This window comes from Panthera tigris, chromosome C1 (assembly GCF_018350195.1).
Source record: "Panthera tigris isolate Pti1 chromosome C1, P.tigris_Pti1_mat1.1, whole genome shotgun sequence".
NCBI lineage: Eukaryota > Metazoa > Chordata > Mammalia > Carnivora > Felidae > Panthera > Panthera tigris.
In genome coordinates, this window is record NC_056667.1 from 63,933,355 (window position 1) to 63,954,262 (window position 20,908).

A 20,908-nucleotide genomic window follows, 5' to 3' on the forward strand; every position below is an offset into this window, starting at 1 on the left:
ATTTCTGCTCCTCAGAAGCTATGGGACTTTGAGAAAGTTATTTGACCTTATTGACCTTAATGATCTTGGGCAAGTTACTTAATGACTATCCCTGAAGCCTTAGCTTCTGTATCTGTAAGATGGTAAAGACGGCCATACTTACCTTAAGGGTTTATATGATAATGCCACAAGATAATAGATGAGGAAGGTTTGGCACACCCTTGGTGTTTATTAAGCACACATCTACATGTACATTTACCAGGTGAAAGGACTCACTAATCTGCAAGCGTGATGTCCAGCAGCACATTTTAAGGAGATGTCTAGCAGATGGGGCCCAGTTGGTGAGGAGAGCCTGGTTGCTAGAAAAGGAAGAACATATATGACCTCCTGTATGAACTGGATCCCACTTTTCTACACCATTGGGAATTGGCTTCACGTGGCCTCCAGCTCCTACAGTATGTCAACACATGAGGCTGCTCTAGTGTACCTACCCATTCTTTTTTTTTTTTTAATTTTTTTCAAAAATATTTTTAACATTTATTTATTTTTGGAAGAGTGCAAGCAGGGGAGGGGCAGAGGGAGAAAGAGAGAGAGAGAGAGAGAGAGAGAGAGCAAGCACAAATGGGGAAGAGGCAGAGAGAGGGAGACACAGAATCCAAAGCAGGCTCTAGGCTCTGAGCACAGAGCCTGACATGGGGCTTGAACCCATGAACTGTGAGATCATGACCTAAGCAGAAGTTGGACGCTTAATCAACTGAGCCACCCAGGCGCCCTGTACCTACCCATTCTATTGCTTCCTTAAAGTGCCCAGTTTCTCACTGGAATGAAGAGTTAGGTACATGGGGTCAGATTTCAGCAAGCAAAAAGAGAGCCAACTGCTTATTTTTGGTAAATTAACCTTTTTAGCCTTTAAGACACAACTAACATCCTCAAAAGGAGTTATTTGCTAAAACTAATCACAGAAACTTCCATTCACTCAACTGACTCGTGTTGGGTACCGAGGACATGATCAGAGATGGAAAGGACAGGGTCTCTGCTTTCAGTCTCCTGACTGTCACTTGGACACAATTCAGTCAAAAGGGACAGAGGTTCACAAGATGACTGTGGGGGAAAATACTCACTGTCTGCCTGTCAGTAGCATCTGACCCACAGGGCTTATTTCAAACATCCACCTCTGGGTCCTTGCATCCCTCCGACCCTATCAGGTAGACCAGGGGCAAGGAGCCAAGACAGAAAGAATATTGGGCACACCTGTCCCCACTCCATCAAGAGCAGACCCACTTCTATCATAAGGGCTCTTATATAATAAAGGGTTGTGTGGCAAATAAGAACTTTGACAACCTCTGGTCTAAGATACAGTCATGCCACTTTCCAATCTAAATCAAACTGTCACACACTTTTCAGGAGAATCTAATCATTGCCCCTTATTGCCAGGGAAACCAGGGCACAGAGAGACCAAACACAGGGCTACTTCTGCAGTCATTTCTGTCAGCCTAAGGTGTCAGTGACCCACAGGGAATGTCAGCCACTATGTGCATGGAGTGAAGGAGGGGACAGAGTGTGAGGGAGTAGGGAAATGAAGTGTACTCTGGGGGAGAAAACATGAGTGTTTGCAATCCATGAGTGACTGATTCCCAAGATAAGGGAGCGTAAGTTCGCCTGTACGTGCCTAAAGCTGCCATTTTCCATCCAGCTCTCCTGGAGGTCTGGCCTCCCTCTCCCTCCCACCCAAAGGGCCTGATTTACTTCCAGGAGTCATTCATTGGCAAGAAAACTTCTAGTAGCCCCTAAACTATTAAGCACATGGACTCCTCAGGAAGAATGATAACCCTACATTCATATTTAAAACCACAAAATGGAAGGAATAGACATACAAATGGACATATAAATGGCAGATGACGGACGCATTACTTAAAACCTTATAGAATCTAACACTGGTAAAAGTCATCTGACTAGCAGGCAAACTTTTCCTCCTTAGTTTGGTGCTACAGTAGCCCCCTGGCTGCTTTCCCCAACTCCAGCCTTTCTCTTTCCTCTCCAGACCCCACTGTGGCTGGATAAGCCACATCTGCCTCTGCCAGTTACACCCCTCAGCAGCTCCCCAAAGCTTTTAGAGCAGAGTTCACATTCTTAGCCTAGCACACAGCCTATCAGGACCTGGCTTCTGCATCTGCTTCAGTCTCATCTTCTTGCCTCACTCAGACTTCTTTTTGCCATACTGAAAACTTCTAAAGGAACTCGCCCTGCCGACAACGGAGGGCCTTTTGCCCTCAGTTTGGAATTTCCATCCCCGCCTTCTTAATCTGGCTGATTGCTGCTGGCTCTTTGCAATAATATTAATGACTGATATTTTCCTGGACATACCATGTGCCGGCCCTGCGCTTAGTATGAATACATGCACCATTTCATTGAAGCTTTATGATAATCCCATGAGATAAACATTATTATTATCGTGATTTCACATGTGAAGCTTAAAGCCTGAAAACACTTGCCCAGTCATGGAGCCGGTAAGTGACAGAGCTAGGATTTGAATGCAGGTGTCCAGGGCCCCACTCCACTGTTTCACATGCAGCAGGATCTCCTCCAGGCTTTCCCTCACCTCCTGAGGCAGACCCTACCTGGGCCCCCACTGGGCTCTCCGTCACCCCTCCCCTGTCCCACCTCACGGATGCATTTGTCCATATCCTTTATTTGCCCGTAGTCTCTTCAAGAGGAGGGGTCGTGCCTCCCCACATTGTTATTGTGTCTGGCACATAGTATGCATTCAGTATTGATTGATTCAACAAATAGAGGAAAACCTTCCTTTCCTTGGCAGTGTTTAAGAAACTGATTTTATATTGATCCCAATACCGAAAGTGCCGGGGAATGAAAAGTATAATTAGCAAATGGCAAATTCAGATTTCAAGGGTCTTGGGAAGTCAGTGGTGGCCACCTGTTTTCATTCTGTGCCAGAGCCAGTGCTGGGCCTTCACAGAGGGGCTCGGGCATCAGGCAATTAGTCTCCATCCTGCCTCTATCACTGACTCCAGGCTCATCAGTATTCTGAAAGCTGGGGAAAATTAATGTCACGCTGCACCAGAGACAGTCTCAAAATATATTATTATATGGACAGTAGACCCTTAAGTCATGCCATATCCATATAGGAAGCCAAATCCATTCTCTCTGGATGAACTATAAATTGCAGTGAAAAAAATCTTGTTATCATTGCCTTCCAAACTAAGTTATGGTGAGTATTTTTAATCTCATTTTCTACTGTAAATTATTTGCGATAATAATGGGCCAAGCATTTAAATTTTACCTAATAATCTTATTTCTGGTCATACTTAACACATTACCAAGTTTACAACTCTCTGTCACCCATCATTTCTTGAGTATTAATTAGCAGAGTAATGACTCAGAGTGATCACTGTCATGGAACTAAATTAATATCTCATCCATAATGTGAAGGACATCTCAAAGGTATCGTGAATATCAGAGAGTTGATTCTGCTAGAATTATTAGCTAGTGAACATTAATAAAGCTGCCAGTGTAACAGGGAAAGTTCCTAGTTGGCGACAGTCCACCATGTTGAATCAGATGCTTACAGAGGACAGGTGTGGAATGGTAATGCGCCTGAGAGGTTCACATTTTATGAAGTAGACTTCAGATATATTTTTGTATTTTTTCTTAGATGCTTATCTTTGCCATGATTTCCTTCCTCCATCTTTGCCATAATTTGACCAACTCTTAGCAGTCATGGGGTATTTTCATTACTCTCTTCTCCTATGGGTCCACTGATCTAATAAGAGATGTTATAGCACCACCTGAGGTGCCTGGGTTGGGAGTGAGTGGGGGGTTCAGATGACTCACTTTGGCTCTTTGCCCTGTGAAGCACAGACAGCTGCAGGCTCTCAGTGCTCTCTGTGTTCCAGATTCACCGGTATTATTCCACTGGCTTTCAAGGTGTGCAGATGTTTTCCTTCCAAAAGAGGCTGTAAGGACAAGAAATTGAGGCAACACAGTAAAGGTGACTCAGCAGGTCTCATAGGGATGAAGCAGATGTATAGGAAGTCCTGCTATAGGAGCATTTTCTTCTGAATGCTACATAGTGTCCCTAAAGGCCCCCAGTGCGAGCCAGTTTCAGAACACCCTAGACCCTTGACAGCTGTTGATTCGGCTCTATTCCTCAAGCATTTCCTAACTATCTACTGTATGCCAGGTACCATGCCAAGCATAGAAGTGTGTTTAGAGAGTGTCTGAGAGCTCTAGAGAGAGGCAAAGCCACCGTTCTCTCCTTGGGTCACTTGTAGCCTTGTAGATAGCGCAGCCCAAACCAACAGATCAGGGTTGATCCAGATCATGCCCAGAAATGAAAGTATTCTTCCATGCCTGCTAATACTGTATAAGGTTTCCTCCAGTTGTACAGTTTAGCTTTAGAAGATTCAAAAATGGGATATTCCAAACTCCTGTTACCATTAATATTAGTGAACATGATTGTAAATGAGCCCGAGGCTGGGAGGTGCTGGGAGAATGCAGCCAGGACAGAGTTGTTCCAAACCATGTTCCAATAGGAACCTGGGGTGCCCTTGGTACAGACATCCACCCGATGGAGCAGAAGTTTTTCCAAAATACAGAGCCTCACCCTTAGGAGTACAGCTTTGGTCCAAATCTGAGCCCTGAAAGTCTTCAGTTTTTCTATGCATGAGTTCTGTCATCTGTAAACTGGGGGAAATAACAGTACCTCTCTCCCAGGGGCGCTGTGAGAATTAAATCACGTGAAGTGCTGTGCACTCTGGTTTGGGCTGAAATGGTCATATCTAGCTTCTCGCATGGCCCACGAGTGAGGCTGTGTGCTTAAAGCCAGGCACTGGACACCACCTGTGTGCCAGAGGCTCACTCAGCAAATGGAGCAGTGATACTTACCTTATACTTACTTACTTGCCTGATGAAGAAGTGAAAGAGATAATGTAAGTGAAGCACCAAAGCCTAGGAGGTACTTAACTAAATCACCCACCTTCAACCTAGCTGCATATTATAATCTCCTAAGGCACTTTTTAACGTTACTGTTTTTTAAATTTTTTGTTCTGAAGAAGTTTTAAATGTACCAAAAAAGTTGCAGTCATAGCACAGAGAATTCTTGCATACCCTTTACCCAGCTTCCCCTAATGTTAACATTTTGCATAATTATCAATACTAAGAAATTAGCACCCATACAAAACTCTTACCTGAACCTTGTTCAGATCTCACCAGTTTTCCTGCTGATGCCCTTGATCTCCTCCAGGATCCCTTTGCGTTTAGTTATCCTGTCTCCTCGCTCTCCCCTTATCTGTGACAGTTTTTCAGCCTTTCCTTATCTTTCATGACTTTACAGAATCTGGGCATTAGTGTCGGAGGCCCCTCACTTTGAATCTGTGTGATGTTTTCTCATGATTGGATTGAGGGTATCCATTCCCAGGGAGGGTAAGTGAGAGCAGTAAGCCCTTCCCAGCGTCCCATGTCAACAGGCACATGATGTCAAAGGTCTTTTTTTTTTTTTCTTTTCTATCTTCATGAAGGAATCAGATGTCTTATTACTGGCAATGTTCACCTTAATCACTTGGCTGAGGTGGCATCTGCTGGGTTTACTCACTGTGAAGTTATTATCTTTCCCTTTGTCATTAATAAATATCTTGGGGGAGATACTTCATGCAAATAACCTATTTCTCTTCATCTTTTTTCCCCACTAATGTTTCATTCATCTCAGCACCTTGCCTGCAACAATTATGGGGTTGTTCGAGTGGTGATTTCTCTATTCCCTCATTCTCTCTAGATTTATTAATTGGAAATTTTCTGTAAGGAAATGCTGTTTCTTCTTCCTCATTTATTTATAAATTCAGTTATTTATTGAAATCATCATGGACTCATGGACATTTATTTTATTTTATGGGTTTTATAATCCAGTACTACAATTATTTATTTTGATACTCAAACTGAAGGCACTTTTTAAAATACTCCCATGCCTGGGACCATCTCCAAATCAATTAAACCAGAACCTGTGGAGGTGGAACACAGGCAATGATATTTCTTTAAAGCGCCCTGTGTGTACTCAATGTTAGTTCTTTCACTTCCCCTCCCCTCTGCTTCCTCTGTAAAGAAACAAAAATCCTTCTGCACATGATTTTGCAGGATTTATTCCTGAGGTGGTCCTTGGAGCGCTGCTGACAAGCTGTAGCCACGTGGGGAACTGGCTCTGTGATTTTCTCAGCACTGCTTCCCGCCGCCCCCACACCTTCATCCCCAAAACAGGAACTTGGGTGCCAGAATCCTCCCTTTTACAATGGGAGCCTCCCGGTGTGGAAATTCTGCTGATATTTATTGCTGTTTTCATTTGGGTCAGGTGGAGGAAGAAAAGGCTATGGCAGCCTTTAGAAAGTCAGGTTTGAGAAAAGACCTAAGGAATTAAGACCTTCCACTGCAAAGGGCTTCCTGAATGGCACAGCGGATTGCTGCTGATGGCAGGCTTTCAATCGGGAGGGCTGTTCCTGCAGTCGCTTTGGCTCTGCCTTCTCAAGGCCCACAAAGCACTCCTCTGCCATTTGGACAGAGTTTCTAAAGTGTGGAAACAACCCTCACTTATGTGGACGCTTTTGAAATCATAATAACTAAATGTGTAAACTTAATTCTCCCTTTCGGTGATAAATATGGAGCCAGATAAGTTTTCATTCAAAGAGATGGTCTTCCTGAATAAGGAAATTGATCCCCATATAGCATCCTTTAGCTGGTTTCCAATTTCTCTGTATTTTTAGATGCCAACTCAATCTCATGATATTTTTGGAAACGTAATTGTTTCTTTAATCAGATTGATGCCAGTAATATGTTCAAAGTGTAGATAAATCAGGTTTAAAACCTGATTTATATCAGAATAAAGGCTTAACCCAAAGTTTGCCATGGCAGAGTGAATTTGGCAGAGTGAATCTGAGGACATTTGTCTGACCAATTTCTGGGTTTTGTTGTTTATTCTTTTCTTCGTGGTGGTCAGTTCCAACTTGAATTCTTCCTAGAGTGTATTTTCTGGACTGAAAATATTTTCTACTAAATTTTAAGGGGCTTCTGTAGTAAGTTTATAAGGGAAATCTATATTAACGAAACAGGCTTGGACCTGATGTTTCACTAGAGAATGCAGAGATACTTCGAGATGAGCATGATAGAGATGCGGAGCATTAATTCAGAATAGCATCCAACCCAGGATGAGGAACGTTTAAACACTGCATGACAAAAATAAATCTCACTTCCTGGAAGAACTTTAACCTCAGAGGAGAGGCAGCTCAAAAGGTTTATTGTTGTCAGAGCCACGAACTTGACACCCCTCTTGATAAAAGACTTCGATCCCTGACCTCAGTAAAGTTGCTACTCTAGAAGCTATTTGTGTATTGATCTCCTCTGAAGAAAACAAATAGGTGTCTAGCAGGATGAACATCTCTGGGAAACAAAGTTAGAGTAGAGTCCGAGTTACTGGAGTGGGGACCCCAAGGCTCCAGGCATGGAAATGTGGTTTGCCTGGGCCTTTTAAGAGAAACACTAAGCTCTGCAACAAAGCCAATTGGTGAATGTAGCTCAAGATAGAAAGGTTTACCCTGCTGGGATATCTTGACTAATTTTATCATCTAGGCTTCAAGACTGCAGAGGTAGAGTGGACTAGACTAGAATGGAAACCAGTCTGAGGTCAGGGCTCTTTGGGGGTTAGATGTGTTAGTAACCTACAACAGGGCACCCAACCACCCCCACATGTTCATCCTTTGCCCACTGCCTTGAAGAAATGAGCCAGTGTTTCTCATTTGGAGCGAAATAGGGATAGAGACACAGAAAAAATATTGGGCATTTTTTCAATGCAAGGATTAAGGATTTAGAATTTCTGGATTTGAGTCCATAGTCTACCTAGAGAAACAAGAGGAAAGTTGTGGCATCATGCTTGCTGTCTTTCAAACTAGGATCATCAACTTTCCATGTTGGAGGAGAAGTTGTCTTTAGAGGTTTGCTGTTTAGCTGCTAACTCCATATACATGTCCTTCAACACCAGAAATTCAAAAGTTATTTATTGAGCACCTACTAGGAACAAGACAAAGGCCTGCCATCATGAACAGACAATAAACAAGTATAAACAACAGCAATTCTGGAGAGTGGTTAATGCTTACAGTCAATCTCACTGAAAGGGAGCAAAGGGGCAGGTGTCAGGTAATGCCTCTCTGCAGGGGATACATTTAAGTAGATCCCCAATGGTAAGAAGGAGTGAACTGGTAGGAGCACGTGACCACCATGTGACTGCCCTCAAATTCAAAGGCCTCAAGGTCGAGGTTGACCAACTTGACGACCAGAAAGACCAGTATGTCTGGAGCATAGTGGGCAAAGCTGGGTTAGGAGAAGACTCTGGGGAAGAACCAACTCACTTAACACCCTATAAGCCATGCTTTTAGGATAATTAGAAGCCTCTGGAGGATTTAGCAGGGGTGGAATGGGGAAGGTGATGTGATGTGTTTTTGTTTTGTAAATAGCTGCTTATGCTATATAGACTTTACAGGGCAAGAGTAGAAGTAGGAACTTTTAGTAATACGTAATTTCTAAATCCCCAAAACCTGGGGGTACCTGGGTGGCTCACTCGGTTAAGCATCTGACTTCAGCTCAGGCCATGATCTCACAGTTAATGGGTTTGAGCCCCCTGTCGGGCTCAGTGCTGACAGCTCAGAGCCTGGAGCCTGCTTCAGATTCTGTGTCTCCTGCTCTCTCTGCCTTCCCCTGCTTGTGTTCTCCCTCTCTCAAAAATAAATAAACATTAAAATAATTTTTTAATACCCAAAACCTGAAGGTCCTATGGTATACTTTTACTCTCTCTGTTTGATAATGACGGTCAGCGCATTTATTTCACAACCCCAAAACCTTTCCACTTGCTTACTGTGTACATCTCAGAAAAACTATTCATTGAAATTTATTTAACTTGGAAATACGAGTTGTGCTTATCAGCTTAATCAGCCAAAGGAATTTTTTCCCCTCTGTTCAGCTATCTCATTTTCCTCCTACAGGGACCCCAATCACCCTTCAGTACCTTATCACTATTACGAACCTTTTGGACCTGATGAATGTACAATGTACCTCTCCCACGAGCGAGGACGGAAGGGTAGTCATCACCGCTTTATCACAGAGAAACGCGTCTTTAAGAACTGGGCACGGACATTCAACATTCACTTCTTTCAACCAAACTGGAAACCAGAATCACTTGCTATAAATCATCCTGAGAATAAACCTGTGTTCTGAGGAATGAGCGTGCCAGACCGAAATCTCAAGTACGTACTGTATCAGACACCAGGCCACTGAACTTTCTGAGCCACTAGACACAGAAGAGGGACAAAACTGCGAGCAGGAAACTCCTCCAGAAGCAACATGTACAGATGCCTGTGAGGCATGACTACCAAGCAGTGCAGTTGGTTTGTAAGGAGAAATTCCAGAATTAATATGTCCTAATGAGTATCATCCCTTTCAAAAGGGGTTACCTTAGGAGCTAACCACTCATTTCAATGATGCTGCCATGGCTAAAAATCATTCTGGATCTCTTAAGTATTGCCTTCAAAACTGAAACACAAGCAACTCAACAATGTTAGTTGTATTCCTTTATAGAAATACCACATCAAAAGACATTTTTCTATCAAGTTGTATCCTAACCTGATCTATAATCTTTGTCATCTGTTGGGCTCTGTGTGTGTGATTTGTTAAAAAAAAAAAAAAAAAAAAAAAAAAAAAAAAAGCAGCCTGAAAGTATGGACATGATTTCTGAAGAGCACATCTCCACTGACTTTCATAAAACAAATGCCCAATATTTATTTACTGAGAGTTTTTTAGTGCACTCTAGGCCAGTATTTTTATAGATTATGATTATGTGGTAATTTATCCTTCTTAACTCTTTTATCCTGAATGATGGTTGGAAAACACCTAGAATAGGGTTGGCGAGTGACGGTGTTCACGATGCTCACTGTTAGCATGCCATTGGCTTGGAAATGTTGCATTATATTTTTTAACCCTTAGGCTTCAAGAATAGCCATGACATTTTCTAACATAAGGAAATGTTCTAAATGACAAAATTGAAAACCAAAAACTGTGTTATTACAACAAAACAATACTAACAAAAGAAACTTAAAGATAGTTGTCTTTAGTAATAGTTGATGTAGGTTACCTGACGTAAAACCCTCGTTTTCTTGTCTGACAATGATGTCCCTGTACCAGACGACCGCATACTTTTCCTTCCAAATGTAACATTCTGTGAGCCTCTCGTTGACGCATTTAAGGACTTTGCACTTGGAATGATGGGGCTTCTGCAGTAGCAAAAGCCTGATTATAGGGGATCTTTTCATTCCCCTGCTATCTATCTCCCTCTGTGGTTAAAAACATAACTTCCTTCCTGGTCCCCATTGGCTACAAACTGCCCCCCTGCTTTTCTGGTGTTTCTTGCACCACAAAAAAAAAAAAAAAAGGAAAAAACTGAGAAAGACAGAGAACTGTGATGGTCCCTGGCTCCAGGAACAAGGAACTGTCTTTGAATCAGTGAGAAGATAATACAAGGAGATTCCCTAGCATACGACTCATTTATCCTGTGAACTCTTCAGATTCACTCATTGCAAGTCATACATACATTATATTCACAGCCATTCCCTGGTCTGGAGGAGTATGAAGGACTTATTTTATTCAGGGCCAAGATATCAATTACTAGGAAAGATCTTCGTTTAAGCTGGTGATATTCTTCAAAAATAGTCTTTTTAAAAAAATATACCAGTGTTTTCTTTACACATGACTTAGAAGGCGTTAGCTTTTCCGATGTTAGATTTGAAGGCACCAGCAAGTATTATGTATGGACTGACAGTGTTTTACAGAACATGACCTGACCTGTGATTAAAGAAGGTTTCTCACATTGCCACTTCCTTTCCCTTTCCTTAATTACTGTTAAGATTCCATTCCCTTGCACTAACTAGTACTATTAATTATATGGAGTGCTGTGCTTGAGATGCAGACATAGTCCAGATATTTATACAGCAGAAACAAAGTTGGTATTAATTGTGGTCTAGCTTGAGCTGTTAAAAGCCAGTACAATTGAAATGTATGTGTTCTTTAAGTTTTCTCATCGCTTTTAAAGAGACTGTAGAATTTTATTCCAGCACAGCCTTCTGCAGCATGGACTCTAAACACACGATACTTTGTGAACGTATGAAAAAGAGCATGAATTTCATGATTGATTTATAGGCCACCTTTACCATCGCTTGAAGACATTATGTTGTTCAGATGTAAGTGGGCTCCTTTAACAAGTTTTATTTTTATGGAAATTTGGAAAGGCATACTTGGGACATGTGAAGATATAGCTGTATTACCTACTCTAATAATATCTCAAATGCCTGTGTTATCTTTAGGTTTTAGGATTTGTTTTTTGGGTTTTTTTGTTTGTTTGTTTTTTAAAGACCATCTGACAACTCCCATCTTTTTTGCAACTTCTTCCTCCCAAATACTCAAAAGAGTGAAAAGCAACCAAATTCTGAAATTCCTGGCTTCACTGGGGCCATAGCTTAAATCTAAACGTAGCTAAGATATGTATGTGGATTTATATTTTTAAAAATATGGTATAAATAAGTACAAGAATTATCACATGGGCAGTGGTTTTTATTATAGCATTTAAAGAAAATGCCTAGAACTCTGATAGATTGTGCTGACGGTCCTGACTGTGGGCAATTGAATTCTTATCTTGCCAGTGTCGTTTAGTGACTATGGGTCTCAACACCATTCAGCACCATTAAACATCAGCTCTGATATAAAAGATGACTACAGAACCATGTTTACAGACCTCAGTGATTTCAATATCCATTTGTGTTGGAAGCCTTAGTCAGACTCGTTATGTTACACACCTTTTTCTTCTTTCCCAACTGTGTCATCAGCTACCTCCTAGCTTTTAAGACCACAATAATGCAAAGCCACAGCTGGCCGATCCATGGCGTCTGTTATCTCAACGCAAGAACATTTGGCAGAGGCCATTACAATAGATAGCCATTATGGGCAAAGATACAGGAATTCACAAACAAAATCAATCACTTCAAATGGCCCATAAAAAGAGGAATCTTACATTTAATATTCTACAGTAAATATTCACCCAAGAAAGCGTACATTAAAAGAACATTAGGAGGTAAATATTCAGTGTGCTGCATGGGGACTTTGCTGTGTGATTTCCATTATGGTTAATGGGTGTTTGGTAACTAAGTCCCTGTGCTTCACTAACCCTGGTATGTGCTAACCTAAGGGCTAGACATAAAACCAGAGCGATTCAGGAACTTCCAAGGTCCTAAGACTTCAGAGTGAGAGCTTTTCTTCAAAAAATAAATGAAAGCAAAACACAAAATACTGCACCTGAAAGAGAAATTTGTGTGTGGTCTCTTGGAATCCTTAAATTACTGCCAGGTATGTGTATGTGTATCAGATTCCAAACAATGCCTCTCAAGACAGATTACCTTTGTTTGCTGAAATAGTCTCCATTACTGATCTATTTTAATTACATTAAAATTGAAGGATATAACCTCATTCTGAAATAAGAACTCACCTCAAAAGTTAAAATTATTGACTTGGAAGCTAAATGAATGGTAGGTACAAGTGAAAGGAACACATTGGAATTCGGTCAGGATTAATGCACTGTGATTTGAATACATAGGTACCTGTTTAACACCCACACAAATATTTGCCCTTATGTAGGAGTGACCTCATTTTGGAAATATACTCTGAATTCCACTGGAGTGAAGATTCAGAGTATTAAATAGATTTACGTTGAGATCTCTATGCTTTTTACAGTGTTAGGAGGTGATCTTCTAACATATGTCATATGTCATACCCGATCCAGTGATTCCTTCCATCCTCCCTGCTTCTCTCTTGAACCTCAGTTCCATCTTTCTGCTGTCATTCTCTCCTGATTGTCTTCTTTTGTTTACACTGGGCTCTTAAGCCAGCAGTCTTTGGAGGCTGTTAAGGTATTCCTTGTAGGTTTTTAAACTAGAGACCTACTTGGGGACCAGATTCAGGGTAGGCCCTGCCAGGCAATGACCATCGCAGGTGGGACGACTACATCTGGCTATGGGACTGGGTACTTCAGAAGTACCATCCTGGTTTCCCCCAGGCTGGGGGAAGTAGGGAGGGGAGGAGTTTCAGGACAGATTTTCTGTGCTAAAACTAGGACAAGTCCCAGGCAAACTGGGACAGTGGGTCACCTTATCAGAAGGCCACCTCAAAGAGTACTATAATACTTAGGCCTTGGGGGGAAAAGTGAATCTGCTACCTAGGTTCTAGGACATCCAGAAAATACTTTGGAGTGGAAAGAGATGAGAGAGGGTCTATAGGCTTAAAAAACGAGCAGGAGGAAGCCCTCTATTCTAGCCCACTCATCCCTACCTACTCAGGGTATTGAGCCGCCATAGAAAAGCAAAAAAAGGCTGTGATTGTGTTTGTTTTTACTCAGTGCCCTAATATTATATGCTACCTTGAATTGTCCTTGTCTCTTTATGTATGTGTCCTGTTAGTCTCTTTAGATTGTAAGCTCTTTGAGAGCAGGGACTGTTTTTCCTTTGTCTTTGTAGCCCCCTGCCTAGTACAGTGCCTTGCACCCAGTAGGCGCTCAATAAATGTCTGTTGTTGATGATGACCTCTTAATGGTGGCCCATTGGATTGGTAATTGGTATATATTCTTCCATTTGAGAAGTATAGGAGACAGAAAAAGTGATGAAGTAGTTAAATTTTAAGTGAGTTTTTACAGGGTCAGTCCTCAAACCTGTAACATTTTTAATCAACAGAACTGACCTAGATTTGGGTAGGATAATGTAGCTGAATTCATTAGGTTTGTTAATGTTGGCTGTACTGAACACACAGACAAAGTGAAGTTCAGCAAGCTTTGTGTTCTCACTGTTAGCAAGCTGCTCTTAGCACACATTAAATTTAATATTGACAAATGCTATATCATACATAAAAAGGCAGAGAGGCAGCCTGGGCTCTAACTTCTCTGGTTCAACTACAAAAAGGAGGCTAAAATGAGATGAGTTGCAGCCTGCGTTAAACTTGACAGCTTCCTAAAGCTGCTGGGAATCCAACTGGTGATTTCTGAGAGTCTATAACAATTAAGTATACATTTATCTTAAAATCAAAATGAAACAAAGAACTCCAAAAACCCTTTTGCTTCCATGAAGCAGATCCCAAATGTTTTTATCCCTACCAGAATGTGAGGAGAGAAGAGAACTCTTGAGAGAAGGTGCCCCAGGGGGAGCAGCCCAGTCGCCATCTTAAGTCACCACCTGGCCAGCATCTGGTGTCCAGTTACCTCCTGGTTACAAAAGAGGGCAAGATGGAATCAAGTCAGTAAAGGTGAGTTGGCTGCCAAAGGGTGCCTCCACAAGGAACCATAATCATTACCTTCTTGAACATGTGAAATAATGGAATCCATTTTTGGTCATTGTCTACCCTTCCACACATTTATTTAACTGTGTGATCTCAGTTTCATTTTTAAAAGCATAGAAAAACACCTAGAAGACACTACCTGGAACTGAAGAGAATTGTTCCTTCTGAACGGACAGGATTACAGAGCTTCCTACATTTTCAAAATGTTTATTGTAATCACAAAAGGTTATTTCATAAAATATTAGGAAAGACAGTTTATAACAGGGTTTCAAACAATCCCAACTGGGATGTTGGGGAAAATCTAGTAAATGCCATGTCTAATTACATGTAAAAGAAGTCCTTGCTATGTACATAAATCATCTCAAGCATAGCATCTTTATTCTTTACCATGAGACTATTTCTTTAATTTTAAAACCAAACATAGGAAATCCATGAGATTGAATCAAAATTTTAGAAGTCATATTTTAGCTACTGAATATCTACAGGGTGGCCTGCACAATGTCATGCGCTATATATATATATATATATATATATATATATATATATATATATAATTTCACAAAGTCTTATTATCCCATTGTGCAGATAAATAAACTGAGAGTAAGAGAAGTTGTGTGTCTTGCCCTAAGGCAATGAAGATGAGAGTCAACACATGTTTTGCCATGTCCTAGGCATCCCCTAAGTGCTTTACATGTAACACTGCAATTAATCCTCACAATAACCCTAATAAATGGGTTCTTTCATCATTCCCCTTTAACAGATGTGAAAACTGAGCCACAGGGCACATGAGTAACTTTCCCAAGGTCATGCAGCTAATCAGTGGGAAAGTCAGGTTGGAAGCCACAGGGTCTGTCTCTGGAGTCTCTCTGCCTTCAGTCACCATGTACTTCCTAGCAGAAATTTAACCCTATATATAGCAATTTCTATTAGAATATTGAAATAATCTATTTCACTGTATTCACAGTGTATGTAATATTTGACACATGTTAAATAAGTGATAAATATTCAAATTATGATGCAGACATAAGGAGAATATCACCACTATCCTTGAAGCCCGCCTGAGTGTTCCTTCTATTTTCTTGGATTTTCAATTTACCATTCTCTTACTTTCTAGTTTCACTATATACAGATATACCAATAAATAATGTTATTTAGTTTTACCTATTAACAAACATTGTAAGACTCTTAACATTGTATCTAGTGTTACAAAACTTGCTTTTTCTTCCCAAGATGTATCCATTTTCTTTGCATATAACTCTAGTTTATTTTCATGATTGTATAATGCCAGTGTGTGAATATTCCAGAACTTATTTTTATTCATTCTTTCAGTGAACATTTGGGTTTTCAGTTTTTGCTAATATGTACAATGTTTTTATGAACATTCCTGGAAAGTTTTTTTAGTACATGTGTGTAAGAATTTTTATATAGCGTGTATACCTAGGAATAAAATTGCTGAGCTATAGAGTAAAATTGTTCATACATGCACGATATCACCAGATTGTTTTCCAAAGTGGTTGGACACTTCATACTCCTAACAGTAGTTGTCCACATTTTTGCTAACACTTGAGTTGGTATTCTCAGACTGTGAAATGTTGCCCTTCTGGTGCATGTAAATTGTGTCTCATTGTGATCTTGACTTGTATTCCCCTGTTTTCTCCTTATGTTTAGCATGTTTTCTCTTCCATTAGTGTTCCCTCATCTGTAAAATGCCTATCCATTTTTATCCAGTTTCCTGGTGGGTTAGTTCACTTTTCCTTTTTTCTCTTAAAGAATTCTTAATATATTCTAGATAGTATTTTTTGTTGATATGTTTGCAAATATCCTCTTCCAGTTTGTAGCCTATCTTTTCTTTTTCTCTATGGTAACTTTCAATGGACAGAAGTTTTAAATTTCAATGTAGTCGTGTTTCCTATCTTTGTATGTGATTAGAGCTTCTTCTACCCTCTTTAATAAATCTTGCCCTGTTCCTGATCAATAATTATTTCCTTATATTTTATTCTTAAAATTTTCAAAATTTTGTCTCTCTTGTGGCAGTAAGAGATTTGTATTTTTGTATAATAGACAAAGTAAAGTAGAACTTGCTTTTGTTTTCTATAAATACAATTGTCCTAGTACCATTTACTGAAGAATTCATTCTTCTCCAAAGATCAGCAATCAATTTTCCATATATATATATATGGGGATTTATTTCTGTCCTCTATATTCTGTTTCATTCTAATCAAATTGTCTATCTCTGTACTAATACCACACAGTCTTAATTAGTACAGCTTTATAATAAGTCCTTGAATCTTGTAGGGCAATTTTTCTCTCACTTTATTCTTCCTGAAGAATATCTTGCTGATTTCTTTTTTTTTTAACATGACTAGTTTTTGCCAAGGTATTTTCATCCAATAACGTACACAAACTTTATGTATATAGAGTGATGAAATTTTATACATCCTTCCACCCGTGTCACCACTATTAAGATGACAATATAGTATATTTCCAGCACCCCAGAAGGTTCGTTCATACTCTCTTGCAGTCAGCCTCCCTGTCAAGAGTGAACACTTTCTTCCATCCACCAATGTAGATTTGTTTTGTCAGTTTTTAAACTTCATATAAATAGAATTAGATGTTATATAGTTTGTGTCTGGCTTCTTTCAGCCAAAATTATGTTTGTAAGATTCATCCCTGTTCATGCCTATAGCAGTGGTTCTTTTTCATTGCTGTATAGGATCACTTCACATTAGAATTAGCAATGCTAATATTGGTGGTCGTTGGGTTGTTTCCAGTTTAGGGCTACCATGAATACAGTTGTTATGAACATTCTTGTATATTTGTTTCAATGGACACAGAGCTTGTTTCTATTGGGTATATGGCAAGGAGTGGAATTGCTGAGTCGCAGGTACGTCTGTGCTAGGCCTTACTAGATATTGCCAGTTTTCCAAAGTGGTTGCACCATTCGACACTCCCACCAGCAATAGCAGAGCTCCAGGTGCCCTATGTACTTACCAGTGCTTGGTGTTGGGAATCCTTACAAATGTATCCCTTTTGCCGGCTATATAGTGGTAAATTGGCATGGCTTTAGATTTACATCTCCTTGATGAATAAGGAAGTTGAGGGGCGCCTGGGTGGCTCAGTCGGTTGAGCCTCCGACTTCGGCTTAGGTCATGATCTCGCAGTCTGTGAGTTCGAGCCCCGCGTCAGGCTCTGTGCTGACCGCTCAGAGCCTGGAGCCTGTTTCAGATTCATGTCTCCCTCTCTCTCTGACCCTCCCCCATTCATGCTCTGTCTCTCTCTGTCTCAAAAATAAATCAACGTTAAAAAAAAATTTTTTTTTAAAAAAGGAAGTTGAGCATCTTTTCATATGCTTATTGACTGTTTTTGTACCACTTTTTGTGACATGCCTATTCAAAGCTTTTCACCATTCTTTTAGTTGGGTTGCCATGCTTTTTCTTATTTATGGGAATTCTTTTTATAATGTAGATTCAGCTCCTTGGTCATTGCAGTGTATGGCTTGCCTTTTCACTGTATTAATGGTATATTTTGATGACTGAAAGTTCTTAATTTTAATAATTTTAATTCCATGTGTCTGTATTTCATGTATAATATGAAATATTTAAGAATTCTTACCCAGCCCATGACCATCTCTTATGTTTTCTTCTATCTTTTTTCTCCTTTTGTATTTGGATTTGTGATCCATCCGAAATTAATTTCAGGATATGATGTGAGGTAGGGGTTAAGCTTCCCCCCCTACCTGTTAAGGAAATCCAGTGTACAGCACCCTTTATTGTAAATACCACCCTTTCTCCACTGAATTAGAGTGTTGCTTTGGCGATAAACAGGTTACCATATATATGTTGAATTGTCTCTTAACTTTGAGTTCTGTACCATTTTTAACTCTTGCACCATTACCTCATTATCTTAATTATTATAACTTCTTAAATCTTGATATCTAGAAGTAGAAAGTGTCCAGCTTATTCACCTTCTTCAATATTGCTTTAACTACTTTTGGCATTTTGTATTTCCACATACAACTTTAGAATCAGAGTGTCATTTTCCATATTTAATAAAACCTGCTGGGATTTCTATTGTGATTGCATTGATTCTATAGATCAGTTTGGGGAGAATTGACATTTTCATAATATCAAGTGTTTCAATTCATGAACACAATTTGAAGTTTTCCATATAGAGATTTTCCACATCTTTTCTTATATCTGTTCCTAGGTATTTGATAGGTTTGGTGCTATTATAAATGGAGTTGCTTTTTTTTTTTTCATTTTCTACCTGTTTGTATTAGTATACACTGATTTTTGTATATTGATCTTATATCCAACATTAGGGCTAAATGAACTCAGTGATTGTTAAGTTTAAAGTAAGGCCATGTAGTACCATTAAAATGATGTTGTACTTTTTTAAGTGTATAGTATCAGGAGGTACAAGATGTCATTATGTCTCATTTTTAGTGATGCTAAACTCGATTATTATATTAAGGTAGTGTAATGGCTAATTTTGTGTCAATTTGGCTAGGCTGTGGTGCCTAGTTGTTTGGGAAAACACCAGTCTAGCTATTTCTGTGAAGATATTTTTTTAGATTTCATAACACTGACAATCAGAGTAGACTTAGAGTAAAGCAGATTACCTTCTATCGTGTGTCTGTGTGTGTGTGTCTGTGTGTGTTGGGGGGGGGGCATTCATCCAATCATTTGAAGGCGATAAGAACAAAGACTGAGGTTTCCTGAGAAAGAAGCAATATTCCCCCACAGAAACAGAAACCCTGCCTGAGTTTCCCACTTGCTAACCTGCCCTCCAGATTTCAGATTCAGGAGAATTTTTAGCTTGCCAGCTTGCTCAAGATTTCAGACTTGCTAGCCTCCACAGTCACATAAGCCAAGTCTTTAAAATTAACCTCTCTATAGATAGATGTATCTTATTGACTTTGTTTCTCTGAAAAACCCTGACTTGTATGAGTCATGTCTCAAGTTTCTCCACTATAAAAATTACTATTTCCCCCTTTTATAATTATTAGGAATCTTGCAGGAAGATATTTTTAAATAGGTAAATTTCCTGTTTCTCAGCATAAGTGCTAATTTTAGCATCCATAGATGATTCTTGCTGCAACAATTGTTATTGTGATACTTGACAATGCTGGGTTTTGTCTGAAATTAGGAATTGTACTATAAGAAAGAGCCATCCATTTTTCCCATTTATACATATTTTTAAAACTAAGAAAATAATCCCATTTACAATTGTGTCAGAAGGAATAAAATACCTAGGAATAAATTTAACCAAGGAGGTAAAACACCTGTACTCTGAAAACTATAAAACATTGATGAAAGAAATGAAAGACAACACAAATAAATAGACATACCATGTTCATGGATTGGAAGAATTAATATCGTTAAAGGGTCCACACTACCAAAGCAATCCACTGATTCAGTGCAATCCCTATCAAGACACCAATGGCATTTTTCACAGAACTAGAATAATAATCCTAAAACTTGTAGGGAACTACAGAAGACTCCAAATAGCCAAAGTAATCTTAAGAAAGATGACCAAGGCTGGAAGTATTACATTCCCAGATAACTATAGTAATCAAAACAGTATGGCATATATATATACATACATATATATATATATATATATATATATATATATATATGTATGTATATGTATGTATATATATAAAATATACAAAGAAACATTACTCAGCTATAAAAAAGAATGATATCTTGCCATTTCTGACAACATGGATGGATATAGGTTATTATAATAAGTGAAATAAGTCAGACAGAAAAAGACAAATACCATATGATTTCACTTATATGTGGAATCTAAAAAGGAAAACAGGGGCACCTGGGTGGCTCAGTCAGTTAAGCATCTGACTTCAGTTCAGGTTATGATCTCGCGGTTTGTGAGTTTGAGCCCCACATCGGGCTCTGTGCTGACAGCTTGGAGCCTGGAGCCTGCTTCAGATTCTGTGTCTCTCCATCTCGGCCCCTCCCCTGCTCATGCTCTGTGTCTCTCTGTCTCTCAATAATAAATAAACGTTAAAAAAATTTTTTTAAGGAAAACAAATGAAAGAAAGAAACAGACTCAGATACAGGGAACAAACTGATAGTTGCCAAAGGGGAGAGAAGTGTAAGGATGGATGAAATAGGTGAAGGGGATTAGGAGGTACAACCTTCCATTTATAAAATAAATAAGACACAAGGAAATACAGCATGGGGACTATAGTCAATAATACTGTAAAAACTTTTTTTGTGTGTGGTGACAGATGGTAACTAGACTTATGGTGATCATTTTGTAATGTATATAAATCATTGAATCACTATGTTGTACACTCGAATCTAATACAATATTGTATGCCAATTATACTTAAGTAAAAAAAATTTAAGGTGGACACATCTCCACCTTGAAAGCAAAATAAAATAAAACAAAATAGTAAAATAAAATAAAATGAATAAAATAAAACACATTTTAAAATATCCAAATACGTAAGTTTTTACTAATTTTTGTGTGCTACTATCAAACTTAA

General features: G+C 39.4%; 2 protein-coding genes across 2 annotated transcripts in view; one reads left to right on the forward strand and one right to left on the reverse strand.

Annotated features, from left to right (window-relative positions):
• The window catches only part of ST6GALNAC5 (ST6 N-acetylgalactosaminide alpha-2,6-sialyltransferase 5), a 170,671-nt gene extending 161,016 nt beyond the window's left edge, over positions 1-9,655 (forward strand). Inside the window, exon 5 of the mRNA XM_042997612.1 lies at positions 9,012-9,655. Within this exon, the coding sequence (XP_042853546.1) occupies positions 9,012-9,243 (232 nt within the window). The 3' untranslated portion in view covers positions 9,244-9,655. The remainder of the gene's footprint in view (positions 1-9,011) is intronic.
• PIGK (phosphatidylinositol glycan anchor biosynthesis class K) overlaps positions 244-20,908 on the reverse strand; it is a 156,418-nt gene continuing 135,753 nt past the window's right edge. Inside the window, exons 11-13 of the transcript XR_006221604.1 lie at positions 14,210-14,317; positions 3,829-3,950; positions 244-338 (exon numbers count right to left, since the gene is read on the reverse strand). The gene's annotated coding sequence lies outside the window, so the exon portion shown is untranslated. The remainder of the gene's footprint in view (positions 339-3,828; positions 3,951-14,209; positions 14,318-20,908) is intronic.